The sequence below is a fragment of the Tursiops truncatus genome, chromosome 10, assembly GCF_011762595.2.
Source record: "Tursiops truncatus isolate mTurTru1 chromosome 10, mTurTru1.mat.Y, whole genome shotgun sequence".
Taxonomy (NCBI): domain Eukaryota; kingdom Metazoa; phylum Chordata; class Mammalia; order Artiodactyla; family Delphinidae; genus Tursiops; species Tursiops truncatus.
This window is the reverse complement of record NC_047043.1, coordinates 70,822,320-70,840,467: the sequence shown is the minus strand read 5'-3', so window position 1 is coordinate 70,840,467 and position 18,148 is coordinate 70,822,320. Positions and strand designations below refer to the sequence as shown.

Here is an 18,148-nt window from a genome sequence, read left to right as displayed (position 1 = left end):
ATGGACACTAGGCAGCCTTTGACACATTCCTTTTGTATGTATTTAATGCATCTCTTTGTGTTAACATAAATGTACCCAGGTTATAAATGTTGGTTATTTTCCTTTTTCAGAAAGAAGACCTGGATCTGCCACACAGTGTCTATGGACAGTTCCAGAGTAATGAATCAGTGTGTCTTCAGAGAAATGGAAGAAAACAAGGAAAGGTAAAAGTATCTTTAAAAATTAAAATTAAAAAAATTATTACATGCAACAATTAAATGTAATGCAGGACTTCTTATAAGTCAGTGGAAGCCAACAAGAATTTGGAGATAGCAAAATTTCATGTGTCCCGTTTTCATACCTTGAGTTTCTGACACCAGAGGAAGGATACCTTTGTCAAGTATGAGGGAATTTTTCTAAGATTTAGAAGGAAGAGTTGGTATATAGAACTGATGTGGTATAGCATTAAATATCTGATTCTATCATTCCAAGAAGCTATGGGCTTATGCTCAGATGTGTTGTGTCTGCATTTGTGGGTGGCCAGTCCCCCAAGAGGAGGTGAAGGCAGACCCTTAGCTCTCGGCAGCTACATCTTCTCTTGAAGTCATCATCTCTTCTTCTTCCTTCCACCTCCTCTTTTCTGTTCCTTAAAAATAAATGTATTAATTTAATTTAAATACCCAAGAAATGCATTGGTACGTTTTTCTAGTTAAAAATAAGAGTGAAATCCCCATTGATCCCCAAGTTTCATTCCCAGCACCCACCCCACTCCTACCTTTCCCAGAATAACCACTGTGACCTACTTTGTGAATTTCCTTCCAGAGCTTTTACTAGGAGTCTATATACATAGAAAAACAAAGTCCTTTTTTCCTTCCTTTACTTTTTCTTTCTTTCTGTTCTTTAAATACAGTCTGTCATACTATGCTTGCTGGTCTATTCTGTAACCTTTTTATTTTATTTATTTATTTATTTTAATAATTTTTTTAAACATTCTTTTATTTTTAATTCATTTATTTTATTTATTTATTTTTGGCTGTATTGAGTCTTCATTGCTGTGCGTGGGCCCTCTCTAGTTGCGGCGAGCAGGGGCCACTCTTCGCTGTGGTGCGCAGGCTTCTCATTGCAGTGAGAGACTTCTCTTGTTGTGGAGCATGGGTTCTAGGCACGTGGGCTTCAGTAGTTGTGGCACGTGGGCTCAGCAGCTGCAGCTCACGGACTCCAGAGCATAGACTCAGCAGCTGTGGCACACGGGCCCATTTGCTCCGCAGCATGTGGAATCTTCCCGGACCAGGGCTCGAACCCATGTCCCTGCATTTGCAGGCAGACTCGCAACCACTGCAGTACCAGGGAAGCCCCTGTAACCTTTTTAAAACATTCAATAATATGTCTTTAAATGTTTTCAAGACAGTACATGTGAGTCTGCCTTGTTTTGCTGCAAAGTGAGTATCGTATCCATGGCATGAGAATCTCACTGTTTATCGAGCTGTTTTCCTGTTGGTGGTGGTGGGTGGGTGGGTTCTGCTTTTCGCCCTTACAGCAGTGGAGTGCTTTGATGCACTTTCTGGCTTACGCCTCCAAGCACATGAGCTGATAGTTCTCTTAGGTAGATGGTTATCGAGGAGTGAAGTTGTTGGGCCATCCTTTGCATGCATTTAAGATCTTGATAAATGCTGCCAAATCGGTCTCTAAAGAGCACCAGTTATCGGCAGGATACCAGAGTTCCTGTTTGCCCGCCTCCTGCCACACCTCAGCTCTTCATGCTTTTTAATTTTTGCCAGTCTGTTGGGTTAACAGCGGTATCTCTCCATGGTTGTAATTTCCTCCCCCTTCTCTTTACTCTGAGGAAGTTCGTCTTCTCAGGTCTCTCTGTTTCCCAATGGCCCTGGCGAGCCTCTGTCCTTACAGGGACCCAGTGATTATCCTGAGGCCCAGGGCACCTGGACAGGCTGGGTCCTTCCCAAGAGTGGGCACCTCTTCGTTTCTTTTCTGAAAAGTATCCAAGTCTGCTCTTCCAGTAGCGTTCATCCCAGGATCACCTGCTTCTCTCTGGATCCTGGAGTGGGTTGGGAGAGCCTTGGGTTGGATTTCCCGACTCAGATGATTTCATCCACTACCACCACCATCCTTGGCAACAATCTGAGTATGTACTATGTGTCAGGCTCTGTGTGGATCACTTGGCTTACTCATCTCATTTAATTCTCACCGTGGTGAGGTAGGGAGATGTGTTGTTACCCCCATTATGTCCATTAGGTGACGTGAGGACAGAAATTTCCTCAAAACCAACCAAGCAACAAAAGAAGACCAACAAATACTCTGTCTTGCCGCGGAGCTCCAGCTCCTACCCATTGCTCTCACTTTGAGTGACAGACAGACCCATGCTTGCCGAGTGGCGAGTTCTCCTGTGGTCATAGCTTATGGACCACACGGAGCCATTAGGCCCATGTTCGCAGTGCCCTTGACCACACTCACGTGGCCTTCCCAGAGGAGAGTGTAGGAGTGGAGAGTGTGGTTTGGGTTTTGTTTGCTTCCAGCATATGAACACAGGCTCTTTCATTTCACCAGCCCCTCTATTCTGGTGTACTGTTGGGGGTGGCGGTCTCACCCGTATTCGTCCAAAATACTTCTCTGGAAAGGGGTTTTTGTCATAGGGAGTAAATCTGCTTTATTAGGATAAATACGCCCACTGAGCTATGGCTGAAGAGGAAGTTCTTCACTCACCCCCATAGACCTGATCAGTCACCCTCCCTAAAACGTTTAATTTTAGACCCCGTTCTAAAAGCAGTCAGAGTGCAGTTTCAGAGGTCTTCCTGAGCCCCAGCCCCTGCCCCCCATTATGTTTCAGAGACGTAAATGTGTAGAGCCAGCAGAGGTCCTAGGCTCACTGTCTGGTTTCGTGCTTCCCCATCAGGACAGTGGGAAGCAGTCAGGCCTAGAGGGAGGAAATGATTGTCCGGGTTCACACAGAGCCAAGCTGCGGCCTCAGGCCTCCGGGGGTTGGCTCTGCCTCTTATCACAACATCACAGCTACTTCTCGCATGATTATTAGGACACTGACCAGTACTTGTTCCCAAGATTGAGCTTATTACACAGATAATGCCTTGAAGGAAACCAGCCTATTGATCAATCAGTTGATTATTCATTCATTGGGAATTTATGAAATACTATTGTGTGCACAAGAGACAGCAAGTTGAGTAAGATACGAATTCTCAGGGAATTCAGGGTCTTGGCTGGGGGGTGGATGGGCTTTTGCACACGCAGTAAGCAATGGTTAAGTAGAAAACTTTAATTCTTCGTTGGTCGATGGGGATAATAATAGTACCTCCTGCAGTGGGTTGTTGGAGCATGTCCTGAGTTAATCATAGTAAAGCACCTGGTATTGAGTAAGCACCCAATTAAGGCAGCTGTTTTCATTTTTGTTTGTTTATTTTTAATCCCACATAGAGTGAGGAACCTAGGAAGATTTCTCTATCAGGAGATTGATAGGGCCAGACTTGTGTTTTAGAAATGATAATCTGGGACTTCCGTGGTGGTCCAGTGGTTAAGACTCCACGCTTCCAGTGTAGGTGGCACGGGTTCAATCCCTGCTCGGGAAACTGAAATCCCACATGCTGCATGGCCAAAAAAAAAAAAAAAAAAAAGAAATGATAATCCATTGACATGATTTCTTATCCTATATGTAATTATCTTTTTAGTGTCTACCTTTCTTACTGGACTGTGAACTCTGTGGGGCCAGGTCTTGCCTGTTTTGCTCACTGTTGTTTACCCAGTGCCTGGCACACAGTAGGTGCTCACTAATATTTCTGGACTGATGAGTGTAGTGTTCAAGTAGCGATAAAGGGTGGACCCTGGATCCTTGAGGTGGGGTACTGTGACAAAGCCTGCCAGTGAGGACCTAAGCTCGCCTGGAGCCAACCCCAGGTTCCCGAGGAGAGGGGCTCCCTGGGTTCGCTGCCCACAGACCTCACTCCCTTCTGCGGGAACGCAGTTTTGCCCCTGAGCTTTACGGACACTTTGTCTTTTAACCAAGTGACTTAGTTGTGGGAAGACCTAGTCCCACCGCACTCATTAACTGAGCAACCTTTACTTGCCGCTTGTACTTCTGGGTGCTAACTCAGAAGAATACAGGATTTTTAGAAGAGTAAGCCCCTGGGGAGTGCAGTTTTCTGCTGGCATTTGTGATGTTGGGCGGATAATATCACTTCTCAGTTTCCTCAGCTGTGCAGCAATGGTTTTAGGCAAGTGGAATTTCTGATGTTTAAAGAGGAGAATTTTGAGGGGAGAAGCTCTTGCCCTTCTTGTAAATCCTTCCTATAAATGGACTTGTGATAGTTCCTTGAAATGGTAGATGGTTAGGACTCAGCCCATGCTGGAGAAATTGATCGATTGTTTCATTCATTCATTCATTCATTCATCTGTGGGTCAGTCAGTCAGTGAACATCCTATCCTGTTCAAATAAGGGGTTACTCTTTCCTTGCAGGGCCTTTCACTCTCAGATTGTACCAATGAGTGTCTCTTTTATGAAAATAAAGATCTTCTCTGGCTAGCTCATTTATTCCAGGGTGTTTTGAGAACCTCTTTTGTGCTGGCTCCACTAGACTTTACTGACTTGAAAGGCAGGGCCTTGTCTGGTGCAGCGACACCCCATGTCCGGCCCAGGGCCCTGTACACAGTAGGCTCTCAACCCACGAGCAGCTTTAGTGGCCTGAACTGGCTAGAAAACAGAATGATTTTTAGATGGCAGCATGAAGGGCTGTATCCAAAATTGAGATTTGCCCTGTGCTGTGTTCTGTTTTCGTGCTCCAGGGATAGACTACCTCCAGAGCCCTCACCTTAGACTGGTTAGTTTCACTGCTTGTTGTTAGTTGCTCTCTTCTTGATCCACTTATCAGCTTCCATCTTGTCCTTCAGGTGGGAGCTGTTTGGGTCACTGATTTTTTATGAGCTCTTTGTTCACTGCCCCAAGGGCTGTGTGGGGCCTGCTCTGCTTCCTCCACCTCCAGAAGTTCAGCCGCTGACCTTGAGAAGCTGGAAACCCAACAAAAGGGAGAGTAGCCTCTCCTGGCCTGAGGCTCTAGCCTTTACTGTCAGACTCACCAGTCCTGTGACCTTGAGCAAGGCACTTCACCTCTCCAGGGTGTCTTCTTGGAGATTCCATCAGCATTTCCCACAGTCTGCTCCTCAGAACATGGTTTCCTCCAAACATTAATAGGCACTGCAGGGAAAAAAATGGGGCCTGTTGCCAAACTTGTTTAGGCACTACTGGCTTAAGCTCAGTCAAATGTAGCCTTTCTCACAGGACCCAGCAGAGCCTGTAAAAGGTCAGTGTGCATGGGGGGGGTCTCTCAAGAGAGGGAAGAGTGTGCAGTCCCCCGATCCTCACATCTGCTGTTGCAGAGATCACACTGGGTACATGCCAAGCTGGGAGATCGTGAAGCTTCCTCCCAATGCTGCAGTGATGTGCCTGGGACAGAGAGGCCTAGTAACCAAAGACATAGGTGTTGGATTTTTAAATGGTTTAGGGTTTTTTGATAGGAACTTTAAAATACTATTGTAAGCGAAAGATGGAAGAGGTCTTCCAATCCCTGTCACAAGCCTGCCGGTGAGTGAGTTGAGAACAAGTGGGAGGGTCAGGTATCTTCATAAAGGTTTTTATTCAGGCAGAAACTCTTGTGCAAAGAACACTGGGCTGCAAACTGAAAAACCGCTGTGCAGATTCTGCTCTCGCCTCTTCCTGGCTGTGTGACCCTTGGTGTGTCTCTTTTCTTTTCTCTCATATCTCTCATTGGCTAAAAAGAATGGTTGGTTGATTGATGACTTTCCTTTTAATCCTAAAATTTTAGGTATATTGTTTAAAACAACTGTAAGCCCCCTGAGGGCAGATGTGGTCTGTGTCTCCTCACTGACTCCTCAGGGCGGTGCCTGGGATAGTCACTCACTAAACATTTGTTGCATAAATATGAAAACGAAATAGACTCCATATTAGGTTCATTGGCGTAACCCCAGAGAGAGCTTATTATTAAATGATTGTTAAGGTAATTGAGTGAGTGCACATGATCTTCTTTGAGACACACGAAGACCCAATGAGGGAGGTGATGTTATTTTACAGATGAGGGACTGACATTTTGGGAGGCAAAGGGCTGGGCTGTGGTCCTGTAGCAGGAATGGAAGAGCCAAGACCCAGACCCAGCCTCCTAAGCCTCAAGTTCTGCTTTGTTGTGGGTTTTTTTCCCACTAAACCAAGTCTTTATCTGTCCTTGGACTGGTCAGAGGCATGAATTAGGACAGTGTCCTGGAAAATCTGCTGTGAAGCCACTGAAAAAGCTCTTCAGTTCTCCAGGGAGCCTGGCTAATCCTCTACATGGCAAATTATAATAATATCTGCCAATTCTGGGCACCTCGTAAGGGGCTTTTTATATACGTTGGCTCCAAATATCACAGCAACTGGGCAGAATACACATTGTTTGCCTCCATTTTGCAGATGAAGAAACAGTTTTAAGGACCTGCCCCAGTGTCACAGGTACTTGTTGGGACATCTGTGTCTTTGATGCTCTCAAGGGAGAAGGCCCCTGGCCTTCTAGCCATCTCCCCTACTTCTCATCTCATTGGGATCCTCATCTTACCTTGTCCTTGCAGGTGGGCGCTCCAAGCCCCTCTGCAGGATGGGAAGGAGCTGCTGTGGCTGCCCCAGGGGTGGGACGGGGCCTCAGCCAAGGGGAGGCTGGGGGTGCAGACATGCGAACCCACGAAGGTTGAAGCGCTCACTGGGGCCACAGAGGTAAAGAATTATCAAGATGCATTTATGGAGCGCTGGTTTTGTGTGGGTGTTCTGCTGGGGTGTGGGTGGAGAGAGTCTTGAGACTTTGTTCTCTAGGTGGGAGAAGAGCATGGGAACTTAGGTTAAGGCTTTCCCTGTGATCATTGCTTGGACTTGGGCTGCATGTGGCTTTTGTCCCACCCCTGTGCAGTGTTGTGTGTGCTGTGTGCAGCCCAAGCAGGAACCACCATCTTCTCTAAGGATGGGGGTTGATTGAGGGCCTGCTGTACACCAGGCACTGTACTGGGCTCAGGGTTAGATCTGTGACTGGTCATTTTGCCAGTAAGGAAACTGCCCAGGGAGGTGATGCATGTGGAGTTTACACAGTGAGTTAGTAGCAGAGGTGGAATTAGAACCTGGATGTCCTGTAGCCGTGAATGATGGCAATTAATTGGGCAGAGTCAACACCCAGCTACCTTTTGGCAGGTTGTCTTCACGGTTAGGACTGAGGATTTTTCTTTATCTGTAAATTTGAACAAGTGAGAAAAGTTTTCACTATTTCCCTGATTTCCCTCCTTGCTTTACTTACTGTCCCCTTATCCCCAGGTCACTGTAGTCCTTCCTCATTCCTTTGGCACCTACCATACTGTTAAGATTTTTCCAAGACAACTCATTTTCTCACCTTCCCCCCCACCCCATTTTGCTACTGTTTTAGTTTTGGTGGTTTGTGGGGTTTTGCCAAGTTTTAGTTTTCCACATTGTTGTAATCGTAGTAGCTTTATGATAGTTCTTCACACTTGTTGTGTCAGTCATTTTTTCATTACGTGGTCTTCATATGCATTCTTTTTAAAGGGCTGTATAAGATCTTATTTATTTAAAAAATATTTATTGAGTGGCAGCTGTGTGCCTGGCCGTGTAGTACAAATGAATGGGCAGGAACTTGACGCGGCCCCTGTCTGCCTGGAGGTTCTAATTAGTAGGAAACTCAGCCGTTAACCTCACAATCACTTGGACAGACTGTTCCATTATGTTACAGTGATGGAGTTGTGGGTAAGTTTTAATAACCTGTTCTCCACTTCCCAAAGCAAATAAAGGGGAATTTCACCTCTCCAGTGACATCTGGGAACGCTTCCCTGGGGGAAGGATGAGCATTCCAGGCAGAGGGCACACTTTTCCTGTTGTGGAAAGTGAAAAAAAAAAAAAAAAAGTATTATAAAACTACTGGTCATGCAAAAAGGATATTGTGCTTATGGATAGTAGGCATATTTTAGGTTCTGAAACAAAGTTCAAATCACTTGTTAAAGACCTAATAACTCCTTTCTTTGTGTTCTTTATCTTATTATTATAATGTTATCAAAGGAGCTAAGTTTTACCTTGTATTTTCTTTTTTAAAAAATATTTTATATTTACTGACGTGTTTACCATTTTCAGCATTTATTTCTTTTCTTTTCTTTGGCCGCAAGGCATGGCATGTGGGATCTTAGTTCCCCAACCAGGGATCGAACTCGTGCCCCCTGCTCTGGAAGCACGGAGTCCTAACCACTGGACGGCCAGGGAATTCTCCTACCTTGTATTAATATTTTTCTACCCAAATGTATATTTGGAAAATTTGTAACTCTACAGAAAAGTTAACAGATTTTTTTTTCCTTCACCTAGATTTTATTTGAACACTTTGCCTCACTACTCTGTGTGTGTCTCTGTGTATGTGTGTGTGTGTGTGTGTATACATATATATACTTTCTTTTCCTGAACCATTTGGAAACCCATTGCAGACATCCTGACACTTTACCTCTAAATACCTTGGCCTGTAACTCCTAAAAATAGGTACAGTCACCTTCATATTCACCTACTGTTACCCACCTCTGCAAATTAACAATAATTTTGTAATGTCTTTTTTTAGTAGTGTCAATTATTTATTCTCTTTATTACACATATATGTAAGTTCATTCCAGTGGTAGGGCTTAGTACATGATTCTAAAATAAGCAAGTGAAAATTTTCCCAGTGGCGAGGGGACAAGTCACACAATAGCTTTAAAAATTCTATCATGAGGTTACATTAACATTGCAAACAAGAAAATAAATCCTGTTTGAAATACTAACTTGAAAACTAAGGAAGCATATAAATTCCAGTAAGTGAAATCTATTCATGGTTGTTTACAAATAGCAACAGATCCAAAGGCCAAAAATACTTCACAAATGCATCTAATGAAGTTAGCAGAAACTCAAGACAGATTACCTGTTTCCCATCTTTTGTTCATGTGGTTTTTGTCCTCTATGCAAATGCGAGTATAGGATGTCCTTGTCCTTTCAGTGGAAAGGGTAGTGCTGTCCATCACGAGGTACAAATAACCCTACCTAGGCAACCTTTCACCTCCAGGCGAGCCTGAACACCTTGGCCCTCCCTTGGCACCATGTCTTAAAGAGACATTGGCTCTTAGCAGCTAGACTTGAGAAATTTTTTTAACTTGGTATACTTTCTTCAAGGAGGTTCGTATTCAGAAGCCTTGTACACAGAACCATTTTAGGATTGAGGGAAGAGGTGGGAGAAGATTTAGGGAACACAAGTCAGATGTCAGTATTATCATTCTCTTGTCCTTCCAAAGCATCTCTTTTTTCCTTTATCTGTGTTCAGTATTAATTTTACTTCCTTGATTCCTCTAGTCCCCATTTATTTAGTATAGACCTATAATATCTTTTAATATCCAGTCCATATTCAACTTTCCTTAGTTGTTCCAAAACACTTTTTTTTTTTGGCTGCGTTGGGTCTTTGTTGCTGCATGCAGGTTTTGTCTAGTTGAGGCGAGCGGGGGCTACTCTTCATTGCGGTGCATGGGCTTCTAATTGTGGTGGCTTCTCTTGTTGCGGAGCAGGGCTCTAGGCACGTGAGCTTCAGTAGTTGTGGCACACGGGCTCAATAGTTGCGGCAGGCAGGCCCTAGAGTGCAGGCTCAGTAGTTGTGGCGCACAGGCTTAGTTGCTCCGTGGCATGTGGGATCTTCCCGGACCAGGGATCAAACCCATGTCCCGTGCATTGGCAGGTGGATTCTTAACCACTGCGCCCCCAGGGAAGTCCTCCAAAACACCTTTTACAGCTCGTTCCATTTCTCCCTCCTTCCTGCCCCACATTCAGGGAGCGTTCCTGGCTGAAGCATTGCATTTGGTTCGTATGTCCCTTTAGTCCCCTTTGATCCAAAACAGGGCCTTCTCTTGTATTTATCCTCCACAACATTGGCACTTTTAAAAGTAAGATCCATGTTCTGGATTTGTCTGAGTGTCTCCTTGTGGTGCCGTCTACTGTATTCCTTCGTCCCTTCCCTTCCATGAATGTCAAGTGAAGCACAGTGGCTGGAGTAGGTCCAGGAACAACATGTGCAGTGACAGGGTCTCATTGGTGACATTGTTACTCCGCAAGGTCAGGATGACCCATGGCTGGTGGTGCTGGGTTGACACTTGGTTAAGACCACAGCTTGCATTGTGTTTTGGTTTAGATCTGATAGAGATAATTATATTGACCATAATTCTAACAATTACCTTTCTAATAAAAAAACTCTCTCACTCTAGACAAAGGACCAGAATCTAAAAAATAATGAATATATGTATAACTGAATCACTTTGCTGTATACCTGAAACTAACACAACATTGTAAATCAACTATACTCCAATAAAAGTAAAATATTAAAAAAAGCAGTTGCAGATTATTCCACTATACTATTTTATAACTTATTTTACTTAAAAAAATCTCCTGTTGTTAGTGTTTAATTGCTTATATATTTATATTATAAACAACACTGACAAATATTGTTACATAAACTAATTTGCACATTAAAAAATAAACACAGGACAAGTTTTTTGTTTTTTAATTACAAAAACATTCATATATAAGTACAGCTCCTTTTGTTTATTTGTTTAAAACTTTCAAATAAGATTGAATCTGCTTGATATGGACCTTATAGTTATGGTAACTAAGGGAGAGATTTCAGAGAAAGGCTCTGCACTTTTTAAAAAATATCTCTCCCTCTTTTTTTTTTTATTTGAAGTATTGTTGATTTACAATATTGTGTTAGTTTCAGGTGTACAGCAAAATGATTCAGATATGTATATATATAATTTTCAGGTTATTTTCTCTTTTTTTTGCACACACACACACTGTATTTTATTTTTACAAGAGATAAATAGACTGACACCAAGCATTGTAAATGGATGACCACAACAAAAGCAACAATGATTGCAGTTACCAAACACGAAACACACTCATACGATGTCATGATATTGACATTCAGTCCAGTAATCCTCCACTGCAACAGCTCCTTTACTTTGCAGTGAAAATTGATTTGTATATTTTTTGCCTCTGAGTCCTTATGGGATTTTTTCTTTTATTCAAACAGAAAGTCACAAAAATTATAATCATCCTCATCAGTTCACTCAGTCCCATGTAATTAATTTCTTTTTTATCTTGATCTTTTGTTGGCACTTTTATAAATTCATCAGTTTTCCATTAGAGTTATGAAAAAGGTTATTTTCCGTTATAGGTTTTTACAAGATATTGAATATAGTTCCCTGTGTTATACAGTAAATCCTTGTTACTTATGTATTTAATGTATAGTTGTTTGTATCTGTTAATCCCATACCTCTAACTTGTCCCTCCTCACCCCCTCCCTTTCCCTTTTGTTAACCATAAGTTTGTTTTCTAGGTCTGTGAGTCTGTTTCTCTTTGATGTATAGATTCATTTGTATTATTTATCATTTATTATTTTATTTTATTATTATTATTTTTTTCTTGGCCACGCCACACGGCTTGTGGGATCTTAGTTCCCTGACCAGGGATCAAACCCCGGGCCCTCAGCAGTGAAAGTGTGGAGTCCTAACCACTGGACTGCCAGGGAATTCCCCATTTGTATTATTTTTTTAGATTCCATATATAAGTGATATCATATGATATTTGTCTTTCTCTGTCTGACTCACTTCACTTAATGTGATAATCTCTAGGTCCATCCATGTTGCTGCAAATGGCAATATTTTATTCTTTCTTATGGCTGAGTAATAGTCCACTGTACGTATATAGTACATCTTCTTAAACCAGTCCTCTGTTCATGGACACTTAGGTTGCTTCCATGTCTTGGCTATTGTAAATAGTGCTGCTGTGAACATTGGGGTGCATGTATCTTTTCAAATTAGTTTTCATCTTTTCTGGATATATGCCTGGGAGTGGGATTGCTGGATCATATGGTAGCTCTATTTTTAGGTTTTTAAGGAACCTTCATACTGTTTTCCACAGTGGCCACACCAATTTACATTCCCACCAACAGTGTAGTAGGGTTCCCTTTTCTCCACACCCTCTCCAGCACCTATTATTTGTACACTTTTCGATAATAGCCATTCTGACTGGTGTGAGGTGATACCTCATTGTGGTTTTGATTTTCATTTCTCTAATAATTAGGAATGTTGAGAATTTTTTTTCTTGTTCCTGTTGACCAGCTGTATATCTTCTTTGGAGAAATGTCTATTCAGGTCTTCTGACCATTTTTTGATTGGGTTGTTTGTCTTTTTTATATTGAGTTGTATGAGCTGTTTGTATATTTTGGAGATTAACTCCTTTTTGGTCAGATCATTTGCAAATATTATTCCATAGGTTGTCTTTTTCTTTTGTCAATAGTTTCCTTTGCTGTGCAAAAGCTTTTAAGTTTGATTAGGCCCCATTTGTTTGTTTTTGCTTTTATTTCTTTTGCCTTGGGAGATTGATCTAAGAAAACATTGCTACAGTTTATGTCTGAGAATGTTTTGCATGACTATGTTCTCTTCTAGGAGTTTCACAGTGTCAAGTCTTATGCTTAAGTCTTTAAACAATTTTGAATTTATTTTTGTGTATGGTGTGAGAGTGTATTCTAACTTCACTGATTTACATGTGGCTGTCCAGCTTTCCCAACACCACTTGCTGAAGAGATTGTCTTTTCTCCATTGTATATTCTTGCCTCCTTTGTTGTAGATTAATTGACCATAGGTGTGTGGGTTTATTTCTGGGCTCTCTATTCTGTTCCATTGATCCATACGTCTGTTTTTGTACCAATACCATACTGCTTTGATTACTGTAGCTTTGTAGTATTATCTGAAGTCTGGGAGGGTTATGCTTCCAGCTTTGTTCTTTTTCCTCAGGATTGCTTTGGCAATTCTGGGTCTTTTGTGGCTCCATATAAGTTTTGGTATTATTTGTTCCAGTTCTGTGGGAAAAAGTCATTGGTATTTTGATAGGGATCACATTAAATCTGTAAATTGCTTTGGGTAGTATGGCCATTTTAGCAATACTAATTCTTCCAATCCAAGCGTATGTCTCCCTCTTTTTTAATAGGCCCAGGTCAAGTTTGGGTAGAGTGTGGCTGATGTAGCTGGCTCCAATACTTATTTTATAACATTCAGGCAGAAAGCAAGACCTCCTCAAGGTTAAAATGTCATGGTGGGAGGGGAGTTTTGGAGAGTAACAGATTCCGCAAGTTTTGTGTGTGTGTGTATGTGTTCACGCCAGTGTGAATACATCCATATGTGTACTGTTGTCTCAAGGGAGTATGAATGGCGAGTCAAGGTGCCGGAAGTGGTGTCAGATGTGACACAGAGAGATGAACCCTGTGCCAGTTTGGAGAAGGCATGAAGGTAAAGAAGGCATCATTTAAATTAAAGTCAAGGAAATCTACCTCAGGCTCCTGCTTGGTACCAGGCATTGTGCCAAGTGCTGTGAATGGTACAAGCTGCCTCTTGTAGCCCTTATAGTCCAGAAGGAACAGACTTAAACACATCATTTCCAGGGTTGTAAGTTTGGGGTGGACCCATCATTTCCCAGGGGAGGTAACAGTCAGAAAATGGAAGCTTACGTGAGGGGTAGTCAGGTAAAGAGTGATCCATGTGGAAGGAACAGCGTGTGCGAAGGCCCTGAGGCCAGAAAGAATGTGGCATGCTGTAAGAAGAGGCAGCTGCTCAGTGTGACTGGATGGTGGAATATGACAGAAGCCGGGTTGGTGTCTGGGCTGGGAAGACTGGATCCTGGGAGCCTTAGTAATAAAGAGCTTCAATTGTCCTAAGGCCCCAGGAGGCCACTGAAGCTTTTTAAGTAGAGGAATGACATGATCAAATTTATATTTTGAGAAAAGACCTCTGGCTGGAGTGGGAAAAAAATTTGGATGGAGGCTAAACTTGGGGCTGAGAGACCAGCTAGGGGTATTGTAGCCATCTAGGAGAGAGGTGATGAAGGGAAAAAATACCAGTTGAGAATGAGTGGGAAGGAAGATAGCTTGGATATCAATGAGGAAGGTAGAAATAAATTAAAAATATTCGGGCAGTAGTGTTGGGATTGGATCTGAGGACTGAAAGAATCCATCTTTCCATCCATCCATCTATCTATCCATCTATCCATAAAACCAACATTTTTTATTGAACCTCTTCTGTGTGTCTGGGAAGGGGGTATTAGGGGTGGGGGATATAGCAGTGAGTGAAGCAGACATGGTGATCCCAGCCCTGATGGCGTTTACCTTCTGGAGAGAGACAGACTATAAACAGACAAATGTATGAAGCAACGTTAGCTGATGATGTGTGCTATGAAGAAAAATAAAGTTGAATAAAGGGATAGACAGTGAGATGTGGAATTTTAGACAGGGAAACGGGGAGGGATTTTTTTAAGAGTGTACCATTTTAGCACAGACCTGAATGTTGAGAGAGCAAGCCTTGCAGCCTTCTTAGGGAATCTCTTGACAGGCAGAAGGGACAGCACATGCAACGGCTCAGGGGCAGGATAGGGGCTTAGCCTGTGTGAGGAGTAGCATGCAGGTCAGTACAAATAAACATGTGTGTTGATTGGTCTGGTCAGCTCTGTTACTAAGGGGTCACATCTTGAAGAATGGGTCTCCTTTCTCTGTGCTGGCAAAGGGAGGGACCTACTGGGCTTGCCTAGGTGACTGGGGAGTGGGCAGTCTCAGGAGATGGGTTCCCAGTCACCAGAGATTGTTGAGCCAAGGCAAGATAAGCATCTTTTTGACAAGGTCCGTGTTTGGTTAGAGCTGTGCTGTGTGTTTCAAGCATTCCACCAAAATCCACACAGGCAGAAAAGAAGGAATATGACAGTGCAGAAGAAGGAATCTGTGTTAGAATAATCACTTATGTTGTCCAGATCACCATCATATTTTCATGTTTTCTTTTTTTTTGGATATAGGAAAACGATTGATTAATAACATCTTTTATTAATGTTGACTAATATGAAATTTTCCTACTGGTTCTAATAGTTTTTCAGATTTTATTTTATTTATTGTTGTTGTTATTGGGAGGAATTTTTCCAGACATGTAATCACATTATTTGCAACTTAATAAAATTTTGCTTCCTCTTCCTTTCAAATTGGTAATTTTTTTTGTTTGTCTAATTAGATTAGCAAATGCTTCCTGAATAATGTTAAACTGTGGTGAAATCTCAGGTCATTCTTAACCTTATACTGACTTCAGTGGTAGTGCTCTAACCTTTCCCCCAAAGCGTAATGCTGGCTTTCTGTTTGACCTGTGGATCTCTTAAGAAAATTTCCCTCTATTCCTATTTTGTTAAGAGGTTTTTTTTAAAAGTCAGGAATAAATGTTGAAATTTAACAAGATTGGCATTTAAGAAGACATATGTTTCTTTTCTTTTGACTCTGTTAATGAGATGAATTATATTGATTGATTTCCTAAAATTGACCAATCTTTGCATTCCTAGTGTGAACCATGTGGTTGTGATCTCTGTTTGTTTTAATTAAAAAGCATTTTAAGTTACTTACCATCATTTAAAATAATGTTCCATGAAGAAGCAGTTGGTTTATCTTGTGGCTTAGAGTAATGCTGTCAGGATAGCTTTACTTCAGTTTGAGAAGTTGGAGCTAGAGTGATGAACAAATCATTCATTGGCCAGCATAACACTGTTGAATGCTTGATGTGTGCAAAACACTGCTGGATGGCCTCCAGTGCCTTCTTGTAACTTGGAGATCTTGTGATTCTATGCAGTGGTTCCATTAGTCAGGAATTGTTGTTATTGCAAGTGACAGAAACACAATTCAGTCTGGAATAAGCAGCATAGGGAATGTAATGGCTCACATAAATGGAAGGCCCAAGAGCAGATAGCTTCAGGCATGGCTGGACCCAGGGGCTCAGTGTTATTAGGTCTTGGTCTCATTCTTTTCTTCTCTTGGCTTTGCTTTTTTCTATATTGGCCTCATTCCCAGGAAGCCTTCCTCCACATGGTACCTCCCAGAAGCTCCAGGCTGACATTCTCCCACAGCTGTGGAGCAAGAGTTTATCATTGCCACTTGTTCTAGCAGGACTTCCCAAACAGACTAATATTTGTTCAGCTTGTCCATGCTCTCTTCTGGAACATGAGGGTGGGGAGATAGGGTCAGCCTCACCTGGACCCATGGACTGAGAGTGGGGAGGGGTGGTCCCCCAGTGGGAAGGCCAAATGCTGTTACCCATGGGCAGGGAATCAGATGCCGGGTAGCAGAAACACCTAATGTTCATGACATCTGGGCCAGTGATGCCCTTTCTTCTGTGGTCCTCACTATCTTTTTTTTTTTTTTGGCGTTACGCGGGCCTCTCAGTGTTGTGGCCTCTCTCGTTGCGGAGCACAGGCTCTGGACGCACAGGCTCAGCGGCCATGGCTCACGGGCCCAGCTGCTCCGCGGCATGTGGGATCTTCCCGGACCGGGGCACGAACCTGTGTCCCCTGCATCGGCAGGCGGACTCTCAACCACTGCGCCACCAGGGAAGCCCCTCACTATCCTTTTTCACAGTTGAGAAGGGAGGCTGCCAGGCGCCGGGATTTCTCACCTGACCTGAGGGCCCACCAAGTCAGTGTCTGAATCATGATTCGAAGTTCCTACCTGAAGTTCTAGGCCTTACTTGCTGCACTGAATTATGCATAGAAATAGGAGTGGAGAGTCAAAGCTTTAGCTGGGCACCTTGCAATTTGGTTGTTAAATAAAGGATTTCCCTGGACTCACCCTCACCCCCAACCCCCTAGCCTAACACAATGGTCATCTTGGTGATTCTGTATTGTCCCCTTTTCATAATGAACTTAGGAGGTATACACTTTAAAGGGGTATCTTTAATAGGATGTGAAATATTTTATGTGGAACATTTATAGTAGCAAAGTTTTAATTTGGCAAAATTTTGCCTGGTCTGATTTGCCATCTTATAACCTTTATTGAGTTATAAATATATATGGTGTGTGTGCCAACTTACGGGCAAAGCTCAGTGAGTTTCTACATATGTTTATTCGGATCGAGGTATAGCACTTATTCAAACTCCTCACTGTTCCCACCCTAGCTTCTTCCTGGCCCCCACATCCTTCCCTCCTTTCCCCTCCTCCCCAGAAGAACTGTGGCTTCCTCGCCATTGCCTGGCCTCAGGCTGCACCTGAGAACTCTTTCCTCGGTGCACATACCTGAGTCCAGGGACAAAGTTAGAAACCTGATCCTGGAGATTTGTGCTAGGAGCAGGGAAGTTACCATCCATGGAGGGGAAACAGCTGCCTGTAGAGCTCTCCTTGCCACAAATGACCACGTGCCCATTGTCTAATCCTGGTGCTGGCAGGGCCCCTTGCTGTCCTGCTCTTCCTTCACAGAGGAGGAAACTGAGGCCCCGAGAAAGAAGGGATTTGCCGAAAGTCATGGGTTGTGCAGATTGGAGGTCAGGTGGATGGTCCGTGGCTCTAGTCCAGCCGCCCACTGCCGTCCCTCCCATTCCGTGAATCCAGGTGGCTTAATTGTTGGAGTTGGTCTTGATTGTTTTTCTGGAAAATCTTGAAACTCTGTGAGGGATGGCATATGTAGTAGAAAGAATGTAGGCACTGGAGTCTGACATTTTTGGATTCAAATTCCTGCTCTGTGTTATGACTCTGGACAAGGATGTAACCTCCCTGAACCTCAGTGTCTTTATCTGTAAATGGGATAATATTAATACCAACCTCACAGGGTGGTTGTAAGGATGAAATGAGAAATGTAACTCATGCTCAGCACGCGGTCTGGCACAGGCTGTTTTTATATCTGAAAAGCCAGGTTATAGCATTTTGGGGAGGAGGGTGAGAAGTGACATAAAAGTGAGCTGAAAAAATCACAACCTCCTCGCAAATGTGAACACTTTAGCATAACTTTAACTTTACAATTCTAAATTAGTTTAGTAATTAATGATAGCATGGTATTTAAGAACACAAGCTCTGGAGATGGACTGCCTTGGTTCACATCCTGACTGTGCCACTGTGTAACTTTGGGTAGATTATTTAACCTCTCTGTGCTGGAGTTTCCTTGAATGTAAAATGAGGCTAATAATAGGCCCTACCTTCTAGGGTAGTTTGTTCATTATTTATTTATTGGGCTGCGTTGCGTCTTCGTTGCTGCACGTGGGCTTTCTCTAGTTGTGGTGA

At 42.9% G+C, this 18,148-nt stretch overlaps 1 protein-coding gene across 1 annotated transcript in view; it reads left to right on the top strand.

Moving 5' to 3' along the window:
* ARHGEF3 (Rho guanine nucleotide exchange factor 3) overlaps positions 1-18,148 on the top strand; it is a 305,882-nt gene that overhangs the window by 39,766 nt on the left and 247,968 nt on the right. Inside the window, exon 2 of the mRNA XM_019947655.3 lies at positions 111-203. Within this exon, the coding sequence (XP_019803214.2) occupies positions 142-203 (62 nt within the window). The 5' untranslated portion in view covers positions 111-141. The remainder of the gene's footprint in view (positions 1-110; positions 204-18,148) is intronic.